Genomic DNA, 23,642 nt, shown 5'->3' with positions numbered 1-23,642 from the left:
TATGACTGGGGTTATGCTATCCCTTGAGTTCAGAAGGTCAGGGCCCAACACCTGGTAGTAGCAGCATTCTGCTCAGCAGGTGCCAGGATTCTTTTTCTTTTCTTTTCTTATTTTATTTTATTTATTTTTTCTTCTTTTTTTTTTTCCTAAGGATTTTATTTATTTGAGAGAGAGCAAGCACGAGTGGAGAGGAGGGACAGAGGGAGAGGGAGAAGCAGACTCCTTGCTGAACGGGGATCCGGACTCAGGGCTTGATCCCAGGATCCTGGGATCATGACCTGAGCCAAAGGCAACCGCTTAACCGACTGAGCCACCAGGCGTCCCCGATGCCAAGATTCTTTCAGGTAGCACAGTTTCCTTTCCTGTAGCTGGAATTCCCCAGGTTTAACCTGTTGACCTGTTTTTAGTGGCAAATCAAGTCAATAACCCACCCTTTCCAGGGGAAGCCTCCCCGAGGGGATCTTGGGTTGGCACAGAGAGTAGTGGACTCTGCTCCTATCTAGGTGGACTCGAGGTCCGGCCTCAGATGGTCCTGCCAGTGCCACGAGGTCGACAACAAATGTAACTCCACAGAGAAGGAGGTAGACCTCAGAAGTTGGGGTGTGACGTGGGCCATGTGGTCTCAGCCCCTGGCCAGGCTGGTGCCTGTCAGTGCTCGGTGAGTGCTGAGCGGAGGAACAGCCTTGCTGTAGTGAGCAGAGCTGGGCCTCTGTCCTCCCAAGGCCCTAAGGAGGCATTCATGCGGCCTAGGGTTGTAACCCACTGCCAGAGAAATCAGAAGAGTGAGCCCCCGGGGGGCTGGCCTCTGAGGCAACCTGGATGTGACACGTGTGACACTGGATTCCCTTTAGGAAACTTCTGGAGCCTAAAGTCAGTGGAGGGAGTAGTAAGGACATTCGATTATGGCTTGGTTTTTATATGAGCACAAAGGAGGAATGTCTGTAGTGCATCTTCTGTGTTGCTGGGTTTAGCCCTTACTGCAACCCCAAGTCACACCCCGGACTGTCCTGGTTGAAAAAGCCTTCGGCTCTGTGCCACAGAGCAGCTGTGTATCGCTTGAGACCCTTTCAGATTGGGGTACAATGAGCAAGATTGTCGGGGTCTCTCCCACTGTGCTCCTGACAAACGGGCACATGCACTATCGGAGCACATGTTTAATGCATCTGATGAATACGGTTTCAGATTTCTAAGAACAGAGGGGACGGCGCCCCAGATCAGTGAGTGGTTACTCCAAGTGAAACATTCCAGAAATACCGCGTGCACGATCAGGACAGAGGCTCCCAGTGCTTACGTTCACAAACCCTTCATTCTCCACAGGTGGGATTAGGAGGCCAAGGACTTGGAACTAGTGGGCTGGGGCCTGTTCATAGGTTTTTCCTTCCTGGACATGCTCTTAGGTTCCCAAACTGATAAATGAGTATTTTCCAGAAGACCTACTTGTTAACCTGAAGACCTCTTTTCTTATCTATAGGACAAGTGTGACTAGAAGTAAGTGGCTGGACGGGAAAATTAATGGAAAGACCCTGGCCAGGGAGGATGAAGTTGAAGGGTCAGGAATGACTTGGAATACTGGAGCTCTGCCCTGTGACTGGCTCAGAAATTTCTACTTCCCCATCCCGTGCAGGGACAAGGGCTGAGGGACAGAGCGTGTGTCAGGGCCTGCTGCTGGCCGTCCCAAGGTCTGCTCTCAGATGGATGTCCCTTGATGTTTGCCCACGATCTGGAAAGAAAGGGAGGGATGGTGCATTTCCAAGAGCATCTCTTCCTGGGAGTCTGGAAACGTCCTAGATCTGAAGGCAGGGGCAGGTGGGCTGTGAGGAGCGTGGACTGTGGGCTGGCTCCTCTGCTTCGTGGGGAGGGAAGCAGGATGGATGAAGGGGAGAGGATCTGGGTGGGGGCAGAGGGCGGGACCCAGCCCTGTGCTTCACTCCCTCTGTTTACCATGTCACTGAGGATGCTAGGGAATGTCCTGCGTCGCCTCCTCGTTCCTCGGCCTCTGATCCCTTGTCCCCCCAGCCTGCGCAGTGTGCGGGGGCGTCGGCAAGTGCACAAACACAAAAGGAAAGCTGTGTGAGGTCCCTACGGAGCACACTCTTTCGGGCCAGGGTGGCTGTTGAAATGAGTGCGTCTGGTTTCTGCCAGCGTCTCTTTGGCCTGTCCCGGCTGGAAGTACAGATTTTGGAAGGAGCCAGAGTCGTGGCTGTCTGGGTAATTTATTTCACCATGTTCCTGAGGACCGGGACACCCGGCAGACGCCACCAAAGGCCTGTTCCCCGCTCTTCCCCGCCGCCTCGCCTCCCCATCTCCATTTCTTGGGAGGGACACACTCAAGGTCGACCAGGAGTGTTGGGACCCTTCCCCCGCCCCCGCCCTCACCTCGGCCTCCAGCTCTCTACCCCCCTGGGAGCCGGGCTCTCCGGGCCTCCTGGGAGACCCTAGGGAGGGCGGGGGGGGGGGGGGGGGGCTAGTTTGGGCCTCCCGGGTGGGCCTGGGCGCCGGCTGCGGTGGGCTGGGTGCCCTCCTTGGTGATGACGATGGAGTGCTGGGTGGAGGAGGAGGAGGAGGAGGAGGAGGCGCGCCTGTCCGCCCGGGCCCGGGCCCGGGCCTTGGGCAGGTAATGGACCACGGCGCTCAGCAGCTGCTCCCGGAACCTGGGGCTCAGGAAGTTGTAGAGCAGGGGGTTGAGCACGCAGTGGAGCATGGCGAAGCAGTCGATGATGTCATAGAAGAAGTAGAGCAGGTGCACCAGGTAGCAGTGGAGGGACACGTGCGTGCCGTGCAGCGTGAGCAGCAGCAGCGTGGCGTGGTAGGGCAGCCAGCACGCGGCGAAGGCGCCCAGGTAGGCGCACACCAGCAGGCAGTGGCGCCGGCCCTCGGGCCGCCCGGCGCGGCGCAGGCGGCAGGCCGTCAGCACGTTGAAGAGCACCATGAGCGGGAAGGGCAGCAGGAAGCCCAGCACGCTGGTGGACAGCGCCACGGCCAGGGCCCACGCGCTGTAGGCCTCGAAGGGCGCCATGAACAGGCACACGGGCTCCGCGCCGTCCAGCAGCTGCATGTGCGCCACCTCGGGCAGCGGGAGCACGGCCGCCAGCAGCCAGACCCCCGCGCACACGGCCCGGCGCAGCCGCTGCTGCTGGGGCTGCGGGCCGGGGGCCGCCAGGCTGACGTAGCGGTCGACGCTCAGGCACAGCAGGAAGAAGATGCTGCTGTACATGTTGGCGAAGTAGAAGTAGTGCGTGAAGCGGCAGGAGAAGCCGCCCCAGAGCCAGGTGTAGTCCAGCGCGACCTCCAGCATCCACACGGGCAGGGACAGCACGATGCCCAGGTCCGCCACGGCCATGTGCAGCGCGTACAGGCTGAGCAGGCCCCGGCCCGCGCGCCGCCAGCTGACGCCGATCACCACCACGTTCTCCAGCAGCCCCACCACGAAGATGGCCAGGTACAGCACGAACAGCGTCACTTGCTTCGCGTCCTCCCTGAGCTCCACGTGGCACTCGGGCAGGGTGTGGTTGAAGAAGTAGAGCAGCTCGTCCCAGTTGCGGATCTCCCCAGGGTCGCCGGCGGGCGCCGAGGTGACGGCCCCCGGGGGCGCAGGCCCCGCGTCCTCCCGGGCGGGCATCGGGCAGACACACCCGGAAAGCCGCCTGGCTGGCGTCTCAAGTCCCTGGGCCACAGGGGCCGGGAGGCTTTGGGAAGCGATTCTGGGTCTGAAGAGGCGACAGAGGGATTCATGACTTTTTATTTTTTCAAAAATATGTATTTATTTGAGAGGGAGAGAGAACACACATAGCAGAGAGGCACAGAGGGAGAAGCAGGCCAGGTGGGGCTCGATCCCAGGACCCCCGGGGTCATGCCCTGGACCAAAGGCGGACGCTCAACCACTGAGCCACCCAGGTGTCCCTTTTTTAAGTTTTTTTTTAAAAGATTTAATTAAAAAAAAAAAGATTTAATTTATCCTTTCAGGAGCAACACACAGAGAGAGGCAGAGACATAGGCAGAGGGAAGGGCAGGGCTCGGGACTCGATCCCAGGACCCCGGATCACGCCCTAAGCCAAAGGCAGTCCCCCCACCACTGAGCCCCCCAGGCGTCCCAGGAGGAGGAGTTTAAACATTTAGATGGGGGACCCCTGGGTGGCTCAGCAGTTTAGCGCCTGCCTTTGGCCCAGGGTGTGATCGTGGAGTCCCCGGATGGAGTCCCACGTCGGGCTCTCTGCATGGAGTCTGCTTCTCCCTCTGCCTGTGTCTCTCTGTCTCTCAAAAATAAATAAATAAATAAAATCTTTAAACAAACAAACAAACAAACATTCAGACGGTAGGAAATAGTACGTGGCGCCCTGGCCGGCTTTGCCCCCAGCCAGGTGCCCCGGTAGCTCCAGCCACAGGCTGGTTCCGCTCTCCACTTCTCTCCTGGTGCTTCACCCCTTGGCCCTTTGACGTGGGCCTTCCTAGGAAGTCTTACTCTCTCTCATTTGGGTTATGGATGTGGGACACACACGCACGCACACACACACACACATGCACGCACCCCCCCCCCCCATTTTATCCCTGGGGACATAAGTGGCTCATGCATGAAAGCCAGTTGTCCTCAGGCTCAGATTCCCTTCTCTCCTGAGAGGGAGACACCCACCTGCCTTTCTGCCCGGAGTGCTTCTGGTCCCCGCAGGGTCGTCTGGGCTGCTGGGGAGCTGCGAGGAGACTGGAGGGACCGTGGCCGTGGGCCTGGCTTGCCTGTGGGCTTCGGGGCCGTCCTTCTCATCCGGGAAGCAGTATCACTGGCTGAGGCTCTGTGGGAGAGGGTCAGGGTTTTTCCTGCCTTCCCCCAATCCAGATAGAGGGGAAGTCACAGGAGATGACCCAGTGTGCCCGTGGCAGGGAGGAGTCAGGGCTGCAAGCATTGAAAACCCAGACTCCTGACTCACTAGCTACGTAATGTCCATCCTTCAGCCTCAGCTCTCTCCTCTGCAAAATGGGACAGTAACGTCCACTAATGGGGGTGTTGGGAGAATCCAGTGGGCCACAAAGTGAAGTGCTCAGCACAGGGCCAGGCCTGTGCTAGGTGCTTTCCGTATGTGTGTTTTCCACTCCCAGCGGGCTTAGAATCCCACTCCCCTGTCTGTCGATTCCGACGAAAGCAGAACTGGATGGGGCGGGCAGGCTAAAATAAATCTGAAAGTCATCCACGCTTTCAGCCACCCTGCCCTTCCCAACTGGCTCGCACCCACCCCTTGCCGGTCTCCCGGCCTGCACTTGTGCTCTGAGGGGGAATTGAGAGACAGAGAGGGAAGACTGAACAGGGTGGGCTGGGGAGGAGGGCTGGGCTGAGCTTCGGGGAGTCTCCTAGATGCGGAGAGGGGAGCAGCATGAGGTGTGGCCAAGAATGGTCCAGAGAACCTAAAAAAAAAAAAAGAATGGTCCAGAGAGGGGCGCCTGGGTGGCTCGGTGGTCGAGCATCTGCCTTGGGCCCAGGGCGTGGTCCTGGGGTCCTGGGATCGAGTCCCACATCGGGCTCCCTGCCTGGAGCCTGCTGCTCCCTCTGCCTGTGTCTCTGCCTCTCTGTGTCTCTCATGAACAAAGAAATAAAATCTCAAAAAATAAGAAAAAAAAAAAAAAAAAGAATCGACTGGAGAGAGACAGACACCAAGCTTCTCTCTCCTTCCAAGCCACAGGGTAAGGCTCAGGGCCGGTGGATTTGTGTGGTGGGGAACACCTGGTGTCAGCAGAGCTTCCTGCTTCTCAGAGCACCTCTGCCTCAGTTAATCATTGGATCCCTGAGATACCCGGTGGGGACAAGGAGGGGCTTTTTTATCCTCTGTGAATCCCAGAGAGGTCGCCTCTCAGGCCACACGGTGCAGACGGCAGAGCCACCCGGCACCGGGCCCATGTTCTGTGGGCTGCAGGGCGAGGCTGCAGAGGACCAGGTGTGGTAGAAGTGCCCGTAACAGTATCAACCGGCTCAAAGCGTACAGTTCAGTGGCTTTTGGTACCTTCACATAGTTGTGTAACCACCGCCTCTGTGTAGGTGCTCACACTTTCATCGCCCCAAAGGAAAACCCCACACCCATCAAGTACTCCCTATTGCCCTCTTCCCCCAGCCCCTGGCAATGCCTATTCTGCTTTCATCTCTGGGGATTTACCTCTTAGGGATATTTAATATAGATGGAATCATACAATGTGTGACCTTCATCAATGCTGTAGCATGTGTCTGTACTTCATTACTCTTCACAGCTAAGCAATATTCCATCGTGTGGCTGTGCCACCTTTTGTGTATCCATTCAGGGATGGGATTTTTTTTTTTTAAGGTTTGCTAATTAGTTTTTTATTGTAGTGAAATAAACATAACATCAAATTTACCATTTTAGCTATTTTTTAAAAAAAAGATTTTGTTTGTTTGAGAGGGACAGAAAGCATGAGCAGGGGCAGAGGGAGAGGGGGAAGCAGGTTACCCACTGAGCAGGGAGCCTGACGTATGGCTGGATCCCAGGACCCTGAGATCATGACCTGAGCTGAAGGCAGACACTTAACCCACTGAGCCACTCAGCTGCCCCCATTTTAGCTATTTTAATTTTTTTAAAGATTTTATTTATTTATTCATGAGAGACAGAGAGAGAGAGAGAGAGAGAGAGACAGGCAGAGGGAGAGGCAGAGGGAGAATCAAGCCCCATGCAGGGAGCCCAACGTGGGACTCGATCCCGGGTTTCCAGGATCACACCCCAGGCTGAAGGCAGGTGCCAAACCGCTGAGCTACCTGGGCTGCCCTATTTTTAATTTTACAGTTCAGTAGCATTAAGTAAGGGCTGCCTGGCTGGCTCAATTGGTAGAGCATATGCAACTCCTGATCTTAGGGTCATGAATTCAAGCCCTACGCTGGGCACAGAGATTACTTAAATAAATAATAAAATAACTATGTTCACATTGTTGCGCAACCATCACCACCAGCCATCTCCATGAGAGGGGATGTTTTTACCTTTGCAGTTTTCTTAAGGCCTCCTCTAGGAAAACTGTTTCTCTACTCACAACACTTCTGACACCAAACATGTAGGGTTTTCCCCTCCATACTAACCAATTTCCTGACCCCTGGGCACAAAGTGGGTGTCCTAAAATCTATCATTTCTGACACCAACCTGAAGTTACTGTCAGATTCCACAGGTCTAAGGGCTGGGTCCCACAGGATGGTTCTCACTTTAGATGCCAGTCTCAAACGACAGGTCCCCAAGGCACCCACACTTCTGTCCAACGGGGTTACAAAGTTCCCACAATCCTCCCACCTCAGCTTCAGTAATTTGCTGGAGTGGTTCACAAAACTCAGGGAAACATTTACTTTGTTTGCTGGTTTATTGTAGAGGATGCAAATAAACAGCCAGATAAAGAGGTATAGTTGTGAGGTTGGGAAGGGTCCCACCCAAGCTTTGTCCCCATGGAGCTGGCGTACATAGGCCTCCCGGCATGGAGATATGTTCACCAGCCCAGATCTCTGAAGCTTATAGTTTAGGAATTTTTATGGCTACTTCGGTACATAGGCATGATCTATTATTAGTTTAATCTCTAGTCTCTGACCTCTCCCCGGAGGACAGGAGGTGAGGTTGGAAGTTCTAAGCTTCTAATCAAGGCTCGGTCTTTCTGGGAACCAGTCCCCATCCTGAAGCCATCTAGGAAATTTTCTAAGGGATTTAGGAACTCAGGGAGCAGATGTGTTTCTTATTATGTCACACTTCTACCCAAACGTCAGACCCGGCCTTGATCAAGAAATCTGTCATGATGAGCTATGATGATGATGTAAAATGTGGTTTACTTTGATTTTTTTCCAGACAGTTCTACTCTCTCTCTCTCTTTAGGATCTCGATTTCTATCCTATGGGTATTGTTTGTCAATAGGGAGCCTTCTGAGAATTCTCACTTCCTTCTCCATGCCTTTGACCCATGCAGATGGAGGCTCTACTAGACCAAGCACCCTCCAGGAAGACCCTCGTTCTGTGTCTCTCTTCTCTCTACACATTCTGGCTCAAGGCCATTTTCATTCCTCTCAAGACTGCATTTTAGCAGCTCATGTCTCCTGGGTCTCAATCTTTCACCCCCGTACCTTCTCCCCCGTCATTGAGACATCACTCCCCGTGGCCTCATCTCCACCTGCTCCCGGGCCCCCCTCCCCCATCTCACTGAATGCATGCGAATTTGCAGCAGGAGGAAATGACGGTGGTACCTCCTGGCAGAGGCACAGAGGGAAAGCTGCTCCCTCAGGAAGCAATAAGTGACAGCTCTGCAGTTTTCATGTGGTGTTTTTCTTTGGAGGGAGGAGGTGTGCAGCTGGAAAGAGAGATTGGAAGGAAGGGAAAGACAGAGGGGGCAGGACCCAGGCTTCTTGCCAACCTGAGCAGGAGTGGGGGGTGGCAAATAGCTTTGCTCCAAGTAACAGGAACAGCAGCAGCAAAACAATTCCTGGAAATTTGCTCTTTCTCCTTCCTACCCCCCTCTAACTTTTTTTTCAAAAACTGTAGACAAGACATTGTAATCAACAATCAGAAAGGAAGGAAGGTACCAGGGAGGAGTTATTGGAGACACAGATAAAAGCAGCAGCTTCCCAGGGTCAGGTGGGGGCCAAGGGCTTGTGCCTGGACCCTGGAGGGAGGGGTTGGGCGGGCTGTCCCAGGAATCCCCCCACTTGGCCGGCCTGCACGGCCGTGGACCCTCCTTCGTGTGTGGAGGGCAGGTGGATTGTGGGCTGGTTTAGGCTGAGAGGAGCTTGGCAACCACGGTACTTCCATCCCCAGCCTAGCTTCCAGGAGGTCACGAGGGCAGAAGCCACGTCCAGCCACAGAAGTCATTCTGCCCTCCTGCGCCAGCTTCCCCACACCTCGTCTGCCCAACAGCACCAGATAAAGGGCTCCCCGGCTTCCCAAAGAAGGATGTGGTCCCGCGGGCCTGTCCTTGGTTCTGCTCAGCTCTTTCCTACTTGAGCACTCTTCTCTGAGCCACGGTGGCGGTAACACTAGTCTGGGGGCCAGACCTGGCTTTGGCACCTTGTTCCCCCACTTGGTAGCCGTGTGACCTTGTGCAACCACCTTGCTTTCTGAGTCTCAGTTTCTTTATTTGCAAAGTGAGGATAAGGGTTATTGTATGGGATGCGTGAGATGAGATGTGTGCAGTGCCCGGCATAAGCATGTCCCTTTCCCACTGTTTGGGAATGAGGAAGAAGAGATCCCTTCTTGTGGAATTACCCTGAGATATACCTGTCCTTAGTCTCACCATGATGAGCCATTTTCCTCTGAAATGGATGGACACTGGCTTCCTCTTCTATTTAGTTGTCTGGTGTTGTGTTTCTTTTTTCTTTTTTTTAATTTTTAATTTTTTTTTTTGGTGTTGTGTTTCTTACATAGAAGGTCAAGAACATCCTGGTGCCACTACGAACTACCACAAAAGAGATGTAGTAATACTAACAGTAAACATTCATCGCATACTTATCATTCACCAAGCATGCTTTCGAGGTGCTTGATATGTACCACCTCATTTCTTTCTTTTAAAATTTTATTTAAATTCAATTAATTAATGTGTAATGTATTACTGGTTTCATCGGTAGGGGTCAGTGATTCATCAGTCTTTTTTTTATTTTTTTTTTATTTTTATTTTTTTCATCAGTCTTATATGATCCCCAGTGCTCATTACACCACGTGCCCTCCTTAATGCCCATCACCCAGTTACCCCGTCCCCCCACACCCTCCCCTCCAGCGACCCTCAGTTTATTTCCTCTGGAAAAGAGTCTCTTATGCTTTGTCTCCTTCTCTGATTTCATCTTGTTTTACTTTTTCCTCTCTTCCCTTATGATCCTCTGTTTTGTTTCTTAAATTTCATATATAAGTAAGATCGTATGGTAACTGTCTTTTTCTGACTGACTTATTTCATTCAGCGTAATATCCTCTAGTTCCATCCACATCTTTGCAAATGGCAAGGTTTCATTTTTGATGGCTGAGTAATATTCCGGGGTGTAAGTGTGTGTGTGCACACACACACACTCACACCCCATCTTCTTTATCCATTCATCTGTTGATGGACCTCTGGGCTCTTTCCATAGTTTGGCTGTCGTGTACCACCTCATCTAATCCCCATAACAGCTTAACGAGGTGGCCACCATCATAGACAAGGTCTCTATCACATCAGGAGGCACAGAGAGGTTAAACAAATTGCCTGAGTCCCACTGCTAGTATTTCAGTAAGCCCTTATTACAGGGATTCTTGACCTGGATTCTTGGCACCTAATGGCTTTAGGTGGTCTGTGAACTCCCCAAAAAGTATATTCAAAATCCCATATGTTGTGTTAAGTCACTTTTATGGGGCAGAGTTTTCTTAGATTCTCAAAAGGGTCCATGATGTCCAAAGTGTTAAAAATGACTGCCCTCATGGGCAGCCCACGTGGCTCAGCGGTTTAGCGCCGCCTTCAGCCCAGGGCCTGATCCTGGAGACCTGGGATCGAGTCCCGCGTCAGGCCCCCTGCATGGAACCTGCTTCTCCCTCTGCCTGTGTCTCTGCCTCTCTCTCTCTCTGTGTATGTCTCTCATGAATAAATAAATAAATAAATAAATCTTAAAAAAAAAAAAAAGCATCTCTCATGGATGGGGCTGGGATAAAAAAAAGTGGGGTATGGCCTACACTTCCATGGAAGGGACTGAGCCTTTGGAATTCTGGGAAATTTCTTGAGTGAGGGCAAAGTCCCCTTTGGGGGACATCCCTTTGGGATGACCTGGGTGGGGGTTGAGAAAGTGCAGGTGAATTGTCTTTGCCTCCACAAGATGAAGGACAACTGTTTCCTCCCTGTGATTTCCCAAGAGAGTGTATGTGGAGGTGTGCAAGGTCAGTGCAAGGAAGAGAGGCTTGGAGAGACTGCAGGCTGAAGGCCCCCTGGGAAACTGGCTCGGCTCTTCCTGGCTCTGCAATTTCCTATCCATCTCCTGGCCTCTGTTCCTCCCTCAGGAGCCCCCCACTTCCTGGTTTCTGTCACCTCCTCCCGGGGGCCTCTGTCCATGTGCTGATGGTCCCTTGCTGACTCTAGATTTATTCAGTTTCTACTAACCTTTGTCGAGCACCTAACATGCTGGGCAGAAAGGAGTCCTGAGTTCTCCAGTGTTTCTGGAGGCCTCCACTTCCTAGGGCTGCAGCCTGATGACAACACAGGGGTGCTTAGACTCCCCAAGAGCCGGAGTTGAGAGGACTCACGAGATCCTCCTGAGTCTCCGCCGTGGTGAAGAAGAGGGAATGGAGGCTGTGGGGACTCTCAGATGGTCGGCCAACGTGAGAACCGCAGGTGAAAATGGAGAGCAAAGTGGGGTGCGGCAGAGTCACCTAGGTCCGCACGCGTTCATCTGGCGGCCGCGGGGCGCTGTGCGGCCTCAGGGCTCCAGGCGTGCGCGGAGTGAGGCCCACCCGCTTCATTCGCATGAAGTCATCGCTTCAGCCTTCTCCTGGAGCTTCCGGATCTCCACCGTTTCTCTTCCCCCAAACAGTGATGATCCAGCCGTGCTGCGGGCCCTTGGGGACAGGTGTTCAAGAGGGTTGGGACCACAGCTAGATGTCTTTTCAGAGTGTCGGGAGCTGTGCAACAGCGAGGTGGCTGATTTCTGCGCGTGCTTTCTGAGGGACACCAACACTGACGCCTCCTGAGGGGCCTTGCCTCAGGGCCAGCAAGAGGGCAGGAGAGCCACGTGGACCAAGAGGCCCAAGGAAGCCAACCTCAGTATCCCTCTGAGCCTCCCATGACTCCCCTCCCTCCCGGGCCTCTTTTCTGGGAGAGGCCCAGCGTGTGGGGGCAGGGACGAGCGCCCAACCCTGTCAGAGGACACTGGGGTGCCCTGAGGAAGGCTCCCCAGCCCCAGCCCTGTGCGCCTCCTCTTGTGAAGTGCTGGCTTCTGCGTCAGCCTGAAGCCCCCCCACGCACAGCCTGTGTCCACCTCGGGGCCTCCCTGTTTAGTCTGCCGGGGGCAGCTTCGGCGCCCTGCCCACCCCCCAGACACGGCCGCGGCCACGTGTGGGATTCTAGACGTGGGGGGCGGGATGCAAGCACCACCCAGGGCTGGGGACAGGCCATCTCCACGGAGCGGGGGGTGGTGACTGCTGAGACCCGCTTGGCCAAGCGCTTCCTCTCGACCCTCCTGGCAACTGGGGGCAGCCTCTGTGCTGCTGTGCCCACCCCCTCCACCCCCCACCCCCCACCCCGTCCCTTCTCTCCTTTCTCCACCTCTGGGGGCAGGTACCCCATTAGTTTCTGAACACCGGTCTGCCCCAGAGGCCCTCTACAGCGGGAGGGGACCTTGTGCTCTTTGCCTTCTTCTCCCCTAGAGAGGCCACTAGTGACTTAGATTTCTGAGACATGAACCCCGTATCCTGAGCCGGATGAGGAAGCCCAGGCTCAGGGAACATGCTGAATGCAAACATGTCTTGAATCAAAGCGCATCTCCCTCCTAAGAGCCTTCCTGAGCTTGGGAATATGAAGCTTGCGTGTTAGCAGACAAGTGAGGCAGTCCTAAACCTGGAACCCAGAGCAGCGTGGCCTGTGTCGCTCAGCCTGCAGCCACAGGGACACAGCAGAAGGCAGTGATAGGGCCGGGGAGCACTGCTGGTAGGCATGTTTTCTTTCTGGGCAGGATTTGGGATTGTCAAGGGCCTGTGTCAGCACTTATAAAAGTAGTGCAAAGAGCAGACAGGTCAGGGAGAGGAAAAAATGTTCCAGATGGATAGTGACCAGGAGGGAAATTAGATTTCATGCCAGGGAGCCCGGAGGCCAGACTGCCTTCACAGTCATTTAGATTGAGGAGGCCACAGACTTTTCTGATCGCAGCCTGTCATCTGTCCCCTGCGAGGCCATGTGGTGGTCCCTGGCGGCCCTCGTGGGCCTGTACTGCCTCCTGCGCTGGTACCGGGAGAGACAGGTGGTGAGCCACCTCTAGGACAAGTACGTCTTCATCACGGGCTGTGACTCGGGCTTCGGGAACCTGCTGGCCCGGCAGCTGGACCTGCGAGGCTTGAGGGTGCTGGCTGCATGTCTGACGGAGAAGGGGGCCCAGCAGCTGAGAAGCCAGACGTCAGACAGGCTGGGCACGGTGATCCTGGATGTCACCAAGACAGATCATCTTGGCGGCCGCCCAGTGGGTGGAGGAGCGTGTGGGGGACACACAGGTATGGCCCAGATTCATTTGTGTCTCTTTATTGATTCTCTCTGTGCAAGGGTGACCTCTCTTCTGCTAAGTGGGAAGATTCCCAGGGTGTTTTTCAGAACCTGAAGTCATACGAGCTTTCTTCGCCTCACGGGGCTCATCATCAGAGCCTCTTCTCTCTCCACTGCTCCTCACCTCGAGACCTTGGAGTTCTGGAGTTTTGGGGAGAATGTGCCCTGAGGAGCATTTGCCCTCCCAGAATTCCTCTTTTCGGTGTCCCCTCTCTCTCAGCACAAGTTCTGGGTTTCTTGATGCTGAGGGATTAGGCAGGCTCACTTTCTGGAGGAGGAGCTGAGATGGGGGACCCTGCCTGGAGGCTTGCATTGGTGGCGGGGGACTTGGCTGGGGCCTGTCTTGCTCTCAGCACTTCAACAATACCTCGTGGTTCGCTACAAATTCGTTTCCTACCTTGTATCCCCCGCATTCAGTACACATCAGGTCTTGGTAAACTGCTTTATTGTGTTTGTCAGTGAGGCCCCTGAAGCCCTGGCCCCTCTGCCTGTCTGCTTGCAGGAGGGAGCTCACCTACTTCGGGGTGAAGGTAGCTGTGATCGAGCCTGGTTACTTCAGCACTAACGTGACCAACCCTGAGAAGATTTCCAGGGGCTTCCAGGAGACATGGGACCGGCTGAGCCCGGAGGTCAGGGAGGCCTATGGGGAGGAGTTCCTGGCCTCTGGTGAGTGAGCTGCGCACTGGGGAGAGGGGAGCAAACCTGGCCCATCACTAGCGCCTTCTACAGACTCGGGACCCCTCTCCAGGCCCAGAGTCACCTACACAGTGGGGCCATCCTGTGGTCCCGTGTGGTCAGCTGGTGACCTCAGGGCAGATCCAGGCTTGCTAGACCTGGAGACGGCGCTTTCCCCTAATGCCCTCGTTATTTAAGGGAGGAAAGTGCAGCGAGGGGGGGAGACACACACGGACCCCTGGCAAGCTGGCGGTAAAAGAGCTGGTTCTCGGGGGCTGAGATTTCTAGGGCGTGTGGCCATCTCAGTGTCTGCAGAGCACGTCTGCGCAGGGGTAGGGCCCAGGGGCCGAGCGCCAGAGTGTTCCCTGGTGGGAGGCGGGACGCCGACGCCCTGGGATGGAGTCCCGTGCCAGGTCCCCGCTGAAGGCAGGGTCGTGTCTCTACTCTCTGGGGTCCCCAGTCCAGGAGGGAGCGGAAGGCAGCTTGCACAATGAGGCTCCTGCCCCTCGCAGCTCCCTTGGCGGCTCCGACGGCTCCCCTCTCCGGACGGGCCCCCAGGGTGGGGAAGGGGGACCCGGTGGGGGCGGCCGGCTGGACCGCGGCCCCGCGGAGCCCCCAGCAGGGCACCACCAGGGGGCGCCCGGCCCCGGCCCGGCTGCCGCCCAGGAGCCGCCTCCACCCACCCCCTCCGCAGGAGACGCCGTGGGTGCGGCCGCGCTGGGGGGGGGGGGACACCTCGGTGCAGCCGCGCGGGGACTCGTCGGTGCGGCCGCCGGGACACCCCCGCAGCAGCGAGTCTGCGCCTCGGCGCCTCTGCGGGGCGTCCCGTTCTGGTCCCACGGCTCCAGGTGCGTGAGAGGCACCCCAGCCTCCTGTTGTCCCACGGCCCCTCCGACCTTGCTGTGACTGTCCTGCCTGGACGTCACCGGCTTTGAGGTCTCGCAGGAGGGGAGGGCTGGAAGGGGTCTCCGCGGCAAGGCCGCTTGCAAATTGGTGGTGAAGGACCTTGTCGTCACTGAGGGGACAGGCGTCCAGTTCCTTGCAGGTAAAGACCATGGCCCTGTGCCCAGTGGGGTTTGGTGTCCAGTGAGGATGTGCACGGTGCCTTGGACCCCCCGGGGGGTTCCAGGGCTCCCCTCTACCTCCTTGGCTTCTTCCTCCCTGGGCTTTGGGAAGCCCGTGTAGGGGGTCCTGGCACACGTGCACACACACACCTGGGAAGCAGGGACAGGCTGCTTTCTGCAGGACCAGGCCTGGCCATGCTGCTGCAGCCGCCTCCACCCTGAGAGACAGGCTCAGTGGGCGCCCCTCTCTGTTCCTCAGGTGCCGGGAGGAGTGGGCGCTGGGCCTCTGACTGCGGGGAAGCCTCGGGCTCCCCAGGGCCCCTTCCTCTCCCTGACCAGGGCTCAGTGGACAGTCGGGGAGACACAGAGCCGCCAGACCGGCTTCTGGGCACCCCAGCCCCAGCCCTGTGCGCCTCCTCTTGTGAAGTGCTGGCCTCTGCGTCAGCCTGAAGCCCCCCCACGCACAGCCTGTGTCCACCTCGGGGCCTCCCTGTTTAGTCGGGCAGCTCCCCCCCCTCCCCGCTCCCAGACTTGGCCAGGGCCATGTGTGCAGGCCCTGGGCCTCCCCGCCCCACCTCGGAGGCCTAGGACACCCGGGCCGCGGTCCCTGGCAAACTGGCCTGTGCTGCCCTTGGAGTCCGGCCCTGGCTCTCTGGATTCTGGACGTGGGGGGCGGGATGCAAGCACCACCCAGGGCTGGGGACAGGCCATCTCCACGGAGCAGGGGGTGGCACTGCTGAGACCCGCTTGGCCAAGCGCTTCCTCTCGACCCTCCCGGCAACTGGGGGCAGCCTCTGTGCTGCTGTGCCCACCCCGTCCCTTCTCTCCTTTCTCCACCTCTGGGGGCAGGTACCCCATTAGTTTCTGAACACCGATCTGCCCCAGAGACCCTCTATAGCGGGAGGGGAGCTTGTGCTCTTTGCCTTCTTCTCCCCCTAGAGAGGCCGCCAGTGACTTAGATTTCTGAGATGTGAACCCGGTATCCTGAGCCAGATGAGGAAGCCGGGCATGGAGTGTGAGCCAGCAGCCCCAGGTCACACAGCTGGTTGGTAGCACAGCTGTGTTTTGAAATCACATGAGTGTTGATTTACAGCCTATCTTTGTAAGAGTGTCCAGTAAGTCAGGGAGACGGACCCGGCTTCCAGCCTTGAACAAGAACAAGGTAAGAAGACAGTTCTGAACCATGAGACCTAGGACATAGGGGTGTGTGCCTCTGTGTGTATGTGTGTGTGTGTGTGTAGATGGGCAGGGGGAAATGGGAGGAGTGGGTGGACCAGGAGAAGGTGACTAGGAAAAGTATCTTCATGTCAAAGGATTCTTTGTGAAATCCAATAGCACCCAGTAGAAATGGCATAAGTGTACCAAAGAGTGTGTAAGTTGGAGCCAGTATCAAAAATACTCACTAGAGGGATCCCTGGGTGGCGCAGCGGTTTGGCGCCTGCCTTTGGCCCAGGGCGCGATCCTGGAGACCCGGGATCGAATCCCACATCGGGCTCCTGGTGCATGGAGCCTGCTTCTCCCTCTGCCTGTGTCTCTGCGCCTCTCTCTCTCTCTCTGTGACTATCATAAATAAATAAAAATTAAAAAATAATAATAATACTCACTAGAGAAAGTGACCAGGAGGTCCTCGAGGACTCTATGTCAGAGTCTGGAGGCTGGCCTACTGCTCACACACGTGCGTGCTCACATCGTCCTGCCGGAACACTGGCTGTGCTCTTGTTGCATTTCAGCCTGTGCTCCCTGCAAGGCCATGTGGTGGTCCCTGGCAGTCCTCGTGGGCCTGTACTACCTCCTGCGCTGGTACCGGGAGAGACAGGTGGTGAGCCACCTGCAGGACAAGTACGTCTTCATCACGGGCTGTGACTCGGGCTTCGGGAACCTGCTGGCCCGGCAGCTGGACCTGCGAGGCTTGAGGGTGCTGGCTGCATGTCTGACGGAGAAGGGGGCCCAGCAGCTGAGAAGCCAGACGTCAGACAGGCTGGACACAGTGATCCTGGATGTCACCAAGACAGAGAGCATCTTGGCGGCCACCCAGTGGGTGGAGGAGCATGTGGGGGACAGAGGTATGGCCCATTGTCCTCTTTGTGTCTCTGTATTTCTTCCCTCTGCCCAGGGAAAACCTCTCTTCTGTGAAACTGGTAAGATTCCCAAGAGGTTTTGATTTTCAAAGCCTAAGGCTCTGGAGTTTCCTGAGCAGAAGGCCTGGAGTGCCTGAGTCGGAGACCATGGTTAGACAAGCCCAGCCCGAGTTTAGGACCAATCGTCTGTAGGAGGTATAGGGCTCTCCAGGCTTGTTATGGGGCAGCTGGGGCTGGGCCAGGCTGGACCCAGCCTCCTGATCTCAATAGGTGCACATTTTCTTGATGGTTCCTTCACACCTGGCCCTCTGCAGGGCTTTAAGATGGGCCCCACTTGACTTATGAGGACACTGAGGCTCAGGGAGCTGAAGGGACTTTTGGTCAAATACAGGTGAGGGATCCTATTCTATCTCCTCTTTTATGGTGCCTGCCCCTCTCGGGAAAGAGGAAATCATTGGTGTCTTTTTTGTATTAAAAATGTAAAACACGCTCATTGTAGAAAGCATAGAAGAAGATAAAGATAAAATGACATTTCCCAAAGCCCAGTTTCCAGAGTCAGTCACTCTCTACATTATTATGTAGCCAATGATTGACATTTTCATCAGACAATCTTTTACAAAATGTAATACTCAGGGCGCCTGGGTGGCTCAGTCGGTTAAGCATCTGACTTTGGCTCAGGTCATGCTCTCGGGGTCCTGGGATCGAACCCTGCATCGGGCTTCCTGCTCAGCGAGGATCTGCTTCTCCCTTTCACTCTACCCTTCCCTCCTGCTCCTGTTCTCTCTCCCTCTCTCTCTCTCTCTCAAATAAATGAATAATCTTAAAAAAAAAAAACAAAGACAAGAAACCAAAACGTAATATTCAATGTCTTTATATCCAAGCATGTGGAGAGGCCACCACTCATTTAAGCCCTCCCATATTGCTGTCTGCTGACATGTTTTCCACTTTTGCTGGCAGAAATAACATCTCAGTAAAGGTTTCTGTAATAAAGCTTTGTTTCCATTCTCAGTCAAGTTAAGTAAAGTAAAATAATTGGATCAGAGAGCATGCATTTCATTTATTTGTTCGTTCATTCATTCATTCATTCACTCATTCATTCATGAGAGACCCACAGAGAGAGGCAGAGACAGGCAGAGGGAGGGAGAAGCAGACTCCCTGTGGGGAGCCCAATGTGGGACTCAATCCCAGGACTCCGGGATCAAGCCCTGAGCCAAAGGCGGACGCTCAACCACTGAGCCTCCCAGGTGCCCCTAGATCCTGCATTTCTTTAAGGCCAGGGAAGGTTTCTGAAGGGGGGGACAAGTATCACAAGAGGCCGTCTTCTTTTTCCAGTATTCCCAGGGCCAAACCCTGTGTACCCTACCCCTCCCCCCACCAGCCCCTTGTCACTGAGGACCTGGCATCTGCTGACCTGAGGTCTGTGGGTCTGTACCTCTGACTATTTCAAATCTCTTATGGTGACTTTTCTCCTCATCTCTTCTGGAGGGGTTTCCTGAAAGCTGAGTGGGCTGGGGACCTAGGGGGGATAGGGTAAGAGTCACCTTTTGGGAGGGTGACACTTTCTGGAGCTAAGGTGCCGTCTACACTAGTGTGTGGCATGAGGCCTGGTCACCTCCACCCCGGACGAGCCTGGGTGGTCACTGCAGGGTGAGCTTTGGAATTCCCCAGCACGAAGGCTGGACTCGGCTTCCAGAGCAGATCCTGCCTTGCAGTTGTGGCAGGTTGTTCAAAGCTTGTCCGTGGTGGCCAATGCAGGCCTGTTCTCTGCATTACCTGCTGCTGGGATTCCACGGCTGTCTTTCCCAAGAGTACGGGCAGGCATTTTTCATGTTTTTTCTTTATTTTTAAGTTGTCTTTCTCCTTTTTCTTCTCCAGTCCCCCCTTCATTTCTGTCACTTACCCACTCCTGTCTACCTCTCGGTGTCTCTTTCCCAGAGAGCTGTGAACACCACACTATCCTCCGGAACTCTGGGCGTGCCCTTAACAAAAATGGGTTTGTTACCTACTGCATGCCAGGCACTGAGGAGCAGTGAGCAGGATGAGAAGGAGCATTCCTGGTCCAGCAGCTCCGTGCGCCTGCACAGCCGGACGCTCTGTAGCCGCCTCATCCTTAGTTCTCTTCTGTGCTCTTTTCCTTTATACCATGTAGATGTTGTTGTTGATTCTGTAACAAAGTGCATTGGAAGGTGACTTGGGACCGCAGCTGCGTCCCCCTTAGGCGCACAGACCATGTTGCTCTCTCCCTACCCTGTGCCCAGGGCTCTGGGGCCTGGTGAATAATGCTGGCATCTCTTGGCCCACGGCACCCAATGAATGGCTGACCAAGGATGACTTCATGAAGATACTTGACGTGAACCTGTTGGGGTTGGTGGAGGTGACCCTGAGCCTGCTGTCCCTGGTGAGGAAGGCGAGGGGCCGTGTGGTCAACGTCTCCAGCATCATGGGCCGACTGTCTCTCTGCGGTGGGGGCTACTGCATCTCCAAATATGGTGTCGAGGCCTTCTCGGACTCCCTCAGGTAATGAACTGGGACAGAGGCCTTCCCTCCATCCTCCTGCTTCCGTGCTTCTGGGGCAGATTTTCCAGGGGGTTCATTTTCTACAGCCTCAGAGGCTCTTCCTTCCAGATGCTTCTCTCTTGCTTTGTGCCAGACATTCACTGGGAAGCATCTTCCTCTGTCCTGGGTGTTGGAACGAGCCGCGGGGCTATAGAACTGGTTTCATCCATCACTGCCCTGGGGGAGGGCCCACAGCAAGGAAGCGACTGAGGCAGAACTGGACCTGAGATCAATTGGCTACAGAGCTCATGCCCATAATTCCTATAATATTCAGTGTCGGGGGCCCTGGTGTGGGGGTCCAGCATTTGACTCAGTTCAATAGTTACTTCTCAGCACTTCTATAAACATACAACATACATGTCCGAGGACAGCAAGACTAGGTCCCGACCTAAAAGTTCTGACAGCTGAGGGGCCCCTGGGGTGCTCAGTCGGTTAAGCATCTACGCGCAGCTCAGGTCATGATCTCAAGGGTCCTGGGATCAAGCCCCGCACCAAGCTCTCTGCTCAGTGAGGAGCCTGCTTCTCCCTCTCCCTCTATCCCTTCCCCTTCGTGTGCCGTGTCTCTCTCAAATAAATAGATAAAATCTTAAAAAAACAAAAACAAAAAAAGAGTCTGACAGCTGAGAAAGAGTTGAGAGACCCAAATGTAGTGACCATCTCTTGCGGTTGTGACCAAGTCAGCTAGCCACGGTGGTGGTGGTCCTCCAGGCTATCAGACAAGGCCCGGCCAGGCAGGTGGGCATGGGTGGGCCCTTGGCGGGGGTGGGGGGGCAGGCCGCACCCCTTCATGCCGTTGGCAGCAGGACCCTGTGGGGAGCGACCCTGTCCAGTCAGCCTCTGGAGCACCCACTGGCTGGAGGGCAGAGGTTGGCTCTGGGTCCGAGGGAGCCAAGAGGTAGGCAGTTCTCTATTCCTTAGAGAACGGAAGGCAGAAGAGGAAGGGAGGAGTCCGAGGGGTGTGCTGGAGGTGACATGGGCCACGTGTGGAGCCCACTGGATGCAGGGGAGACGGGTGGAGAGGGTAGGAGAGTGGTGCCCGCAGCAGCCTGGGCAGCCCGGGAGCTCCTCAGCGTGAGGCCGACGGTACTGGAAACGGGGCCCCTTGTCCACAGACTGGCCGCATCGCTCTTCCCGCCCCCCGCCCCGCTGGCCGCTGCTCATGGACCTTTCCAAGCTTCTGAGTTTATCCCACCCCAACCCCGAGGTAGGTTTTATAGCAGGTTTGTTGTTGTGTTTGTCCGTGAGGCCCCTGAAGCCCTGGCCCCTCTGCCTGTCTGCTTGCAGGAGGGAGCTCACCTACTTCGGGGTGAAGGTAGCTGTGATCGAGCCTGGTTACTTCAGCACTAACGTGACCAACCCTGAGAAGATTTCCAGGGGCTTCCAGGAGACATGGGACCGGCTGAGCCCGGAGGTCAGGGAGGCCTATGGGGAGGAGTTCCTGGCCTCTGGTGAGTGAGCTGCGCACTGGGGAGAGGGGAGCAAACCTGGCCCATCACTAGCGCCTTCTACAGACTCGGGACCCCCCTCCAGGCCCAGAGTCACCTACACAGTGGGGCCATCCTGTGGTCCCGTGTGGTCAGCTGGTGACCTCAGGGCAGATCCAGGCTTGCTAGACCTGGAGACGGCACTTTCCCCTAATGCCCTCGTTATTTAAGGGAGGAAAGTGCAGCCAGAGGGGGGGAGACACGCACGGACCCCTGGCAAGCTGGCGGTAAAAGAGCTGGTTCTCGGGGGCTGAGATTTCTAGGGCGTGTGGCCATCTCAGTGTCTGCAGAGCACGTCTGCGCAGGGGTAGGGCCCAGGGGCCGAGCGCCAGAGTGTTCCCTGGTGGGAGGCGGGACGCCCTCGGATGGAATCCATGGATTGGGAGATGACCCGGGAGAGGTGGGGAGGTGGGGTACTTTTAGAGACTTTTCTCTGAAGTTGATCCCAAAGCAAGAAGATTGGAATGTGAGAATATGTCCTTCTGTTTGGGCAGCCAGGAAGCCAATTGAAAAGCTGAAGTCAATGTGTGACACCAATCTATACTTGGTGACGAACTGCATGGAACATGCCCTGACAGCCTGCCACCCCCGTACCCGATACTCACCTGGCTGGGATGCTAAGCTCCTCTACCTCCCCATGAGCTACCTGCCCACCTTGCTGGTGGACACCATGATCTACTGGAACTCTCCACGCCCGGCTAAGGCTGTGTAACCCAAGAAGGACTAGGGTGCGTGGTAGGAGGGAGTTGGGTACCGTGTGAGGATGGGAACACCTCAGGGGGAGAGAGGTAGAGGGAGAGAGGGGATCTCCTGTCACCAAGCATGCCCATCTCACCTCCATTCCCACCTTCCCACCTCCTCCCCAGGCTTCCCGGGGACATTACTCAGGACTCTGGGATATCAGGAGGAAAGAACTGTTTTGTGGCTGAGGAACAGGGATGGAGGTGTGAATGATGACCACCAGCCTGACCCATTAGCCTGAAAGGCCAACTCACAGACCTTGGCTGAAAGGACGTGTCTATAATTGGGATCAGGACAGAGGACACAGAAACCAGTTATTGAGTTGTCTTGACACTTTGATGTTCATTGATTGTGTTTGCCTCAAAATAAAAGTTGAAAAGTTGACCTAAGTCCAGTGATTGGAACTGTGGCTTTGGGGAGCAGCGGGTGTAGGTCCATGAGAGGAGGAGTCAGGTGCCTTCATAGTGATGGCCCTGGGGGGGATCCCAAGGAGGGAGTTTTAGATCACCCCCTTCCTTCCACAGAAGTGGGGGACTAATGTTTCCTTTCCAGGATTTATCAAGTAATGTGGGGTCACAGGAAACCCAAGGATGGACAGACAAGGAGAAGTTGCTGAGGCTCTGGCAGGCCCCAGGCCCCAGGGACATCAAGCCTCTCCCCTCAGCAGCACCCTCTTTGTGCCCCTCTGTTTGTCCCATCCTTTAGAGATATGCCCCCAACTGTGGCCATCCTCAAGTTCCCCAGCCCAGATCCCACTTCCCACATCCTCTGGGGGGTGGGGGCAGTAAGAGTCACTTCTGGACCCATCTTTTGTTTTCTGCTAAGCTTTGTTGAGCACCTGCTCAAGCAGGAGTTCCCTTCAGCCCCCAGCACTTCCTGAGCCCGTGGCTCTCTGCATCTCCACTATTCTGACGACGCCCTAAGTATGGACCAAACAGAGAAAGCATTTGCAGAGCGTGACATAAGTCCCTGAGCTGAGGACAAACTGGAGCTGGGAGCTGCCTCGGCAGGTGTCTTAGTTTTCTTCCCTCAGGTTCAAACCCAGGCTGTGGAGCCTTTAGGGGGATCTGATCCTGGAGAATGACATCGGTGTTCTTGGTGAAAACAGAAGCGAGGTCAGATGTCACTGTGTCATTCATTGTCACCCTGTGGGAGTTGCTGGAAATGGCCCAGAGGAGCAGAAGGCCCCTCTCTCCTGAAAGATACAGTGCACAGAGGTGTGCACGGTGGAATGCAACACCAGCCTGATCTGGTGGCCTCAGGTGCCCACTTAGCAGGGAGACTTGTCATCTGAGACAAGGGGGCATTTCTAGCCTTAGGAAAAGAGCCCCTCCGCGTGGTTCTGCGGCCCTCCCATCACCCACTACATGACCTACTGTTTGTAAATATGGGGAGATTGAACCCAGGAGAGCACTGCCTTGACCATCAGGCACAGAGAAGCCCATGAAATGGTGACTCAGGCCTGGTCCTGTGTTGGGGTAGTTCTAAGTCATCTTTTTCTAAATCCTGAGACAACCCCTGGATGTCGCCTGTCTTCTCAAGGACAGGGATATTCCTGGGACTGCTCAGCCCTTGAGGACATTGTCTTACTTCCCTTAGCCAAGATTTCCCTGTTCACTTAACCAGGAGGTAGAGTTAGGACATGCCTCCCAGATTGAGCATAGGTGTTGTGCCTTGGGCTGGGTGTGCCGGAAGTAAGGTTTGCCTCCACCACTTCCCATCTCTGTCTCATACAGGGTTTGGATCTGCATCCCAGGGGTGTGCCCACCATCTGACCTCTCACTCCTACCACCCTTGTTATAGAATGGCCAAGCTCTCTGGCCTTTCCTGCGACACCTG

The 23,642-nt window shown here is 55.5% G+C and overlaps 2 protein-coding genes across 9 annotated transcripts; one reads left to right on the top strand and one right to left on the bottom strand.

Annotated features, from left to right (window-relative positions):
• Nucleotides 1–36: 36 nt before the first annotated feature.
• On the bottom strand, nt 37–4,866 carry GPR182 (G protein-coupled receptor 182). Of its 2 annotated transcripts, XR_007413675.1 has the most exons (3): nt 4,628–4,866; nt 2,377–3,707; nt 37–2,017 (listed from the first exon to the last, which is right to left on the bottom strand). XR_007413675.1 is itself a non-coding variant. In XM_025476527.3 (2 exons), exon 2 carries the CDS (start codon nt 3,617–3,619, stop codon nt 2,465–2,467), a length of 1,155 nt encoding a protein of 384 aa, XP_025332312.2. In that variant the 5' UTR covers nt 3,620–3,707; nt 4,628–4,866; the 3' UTR covers nt 2,195–2,464. The 2 variants fall into 2 exon arrangements, 1 of the variants encoding a protein (XP_025332312.2); XM_025476527.3 differs by lacking the exon at nt 37–2,017 and having other exon boundaries at nt 2,195–3,707.
• A 7,828-nt stretch (nt 4,867–12,694) lies between these two features.
• Nucleotides 12,695–22,187, top strand: RDH16 (retinol dehydrogenase 16). Of its 7 annotated transcripts, none has more exons than XM_025476913.3 (7): nt 12,695–13,156; nt 13,708–13,871; nt 16,675–17,007; nt 19,281–19,539; nt 20,863–21,026; nt 21,557–21,790; nt 21,929–22,187. In XM_025476913.3, exons 1-6 carry the CDS (start codon nt 13,020–13,022, stop codon nt 21,772–21,774), a joined length of 1,275 nt encoding a protein of 424 aa, XP_025332698.1. In that variant the 5' UTR covers nt 12,695–13,019; the 3' UTR covers nt 21,775–21,790; nt 21,929–22,187. The 7 variants fall into 7 exon arrangements, with proteins under 7 accessions (XP_025332698.1, XP_025332703.1, XP_048971656.1 ...); XM_025476918.3 differs by lacking the exon at nt 12,695–13,156 and adding an exon at nt 16,038–16,106 and having other exon boundaries at nt 13,741–13,871; XM_025476917.3 differs by lacking the exons at nt 12,695–13,156; nt 13,708–13,871 and adding exons at nt 14,598–14,728; nt 16,038–16,106.
• Nucleotides 22,188–23,642: the final 1,455 nt, after the last annotated feature.

The sequence above is a fragment of the Canis lupus genome, chromosome 10 (assembly GCF_003254725.2).
Source record: "Canis lupus dingo isolate Sandy chromosome 10, ASM325472v2, whole genome shotgun sequence".
Taxonomy (NCBI): domain Eukaryota; kingdom Metazoa; phylum Chordata; class Mammalia; order Carnivora; family Canidae; genus Canis; species Canis lupus.
This window is presented reverse-complemented; position numbering and strand designations above follow the sequence as displayed.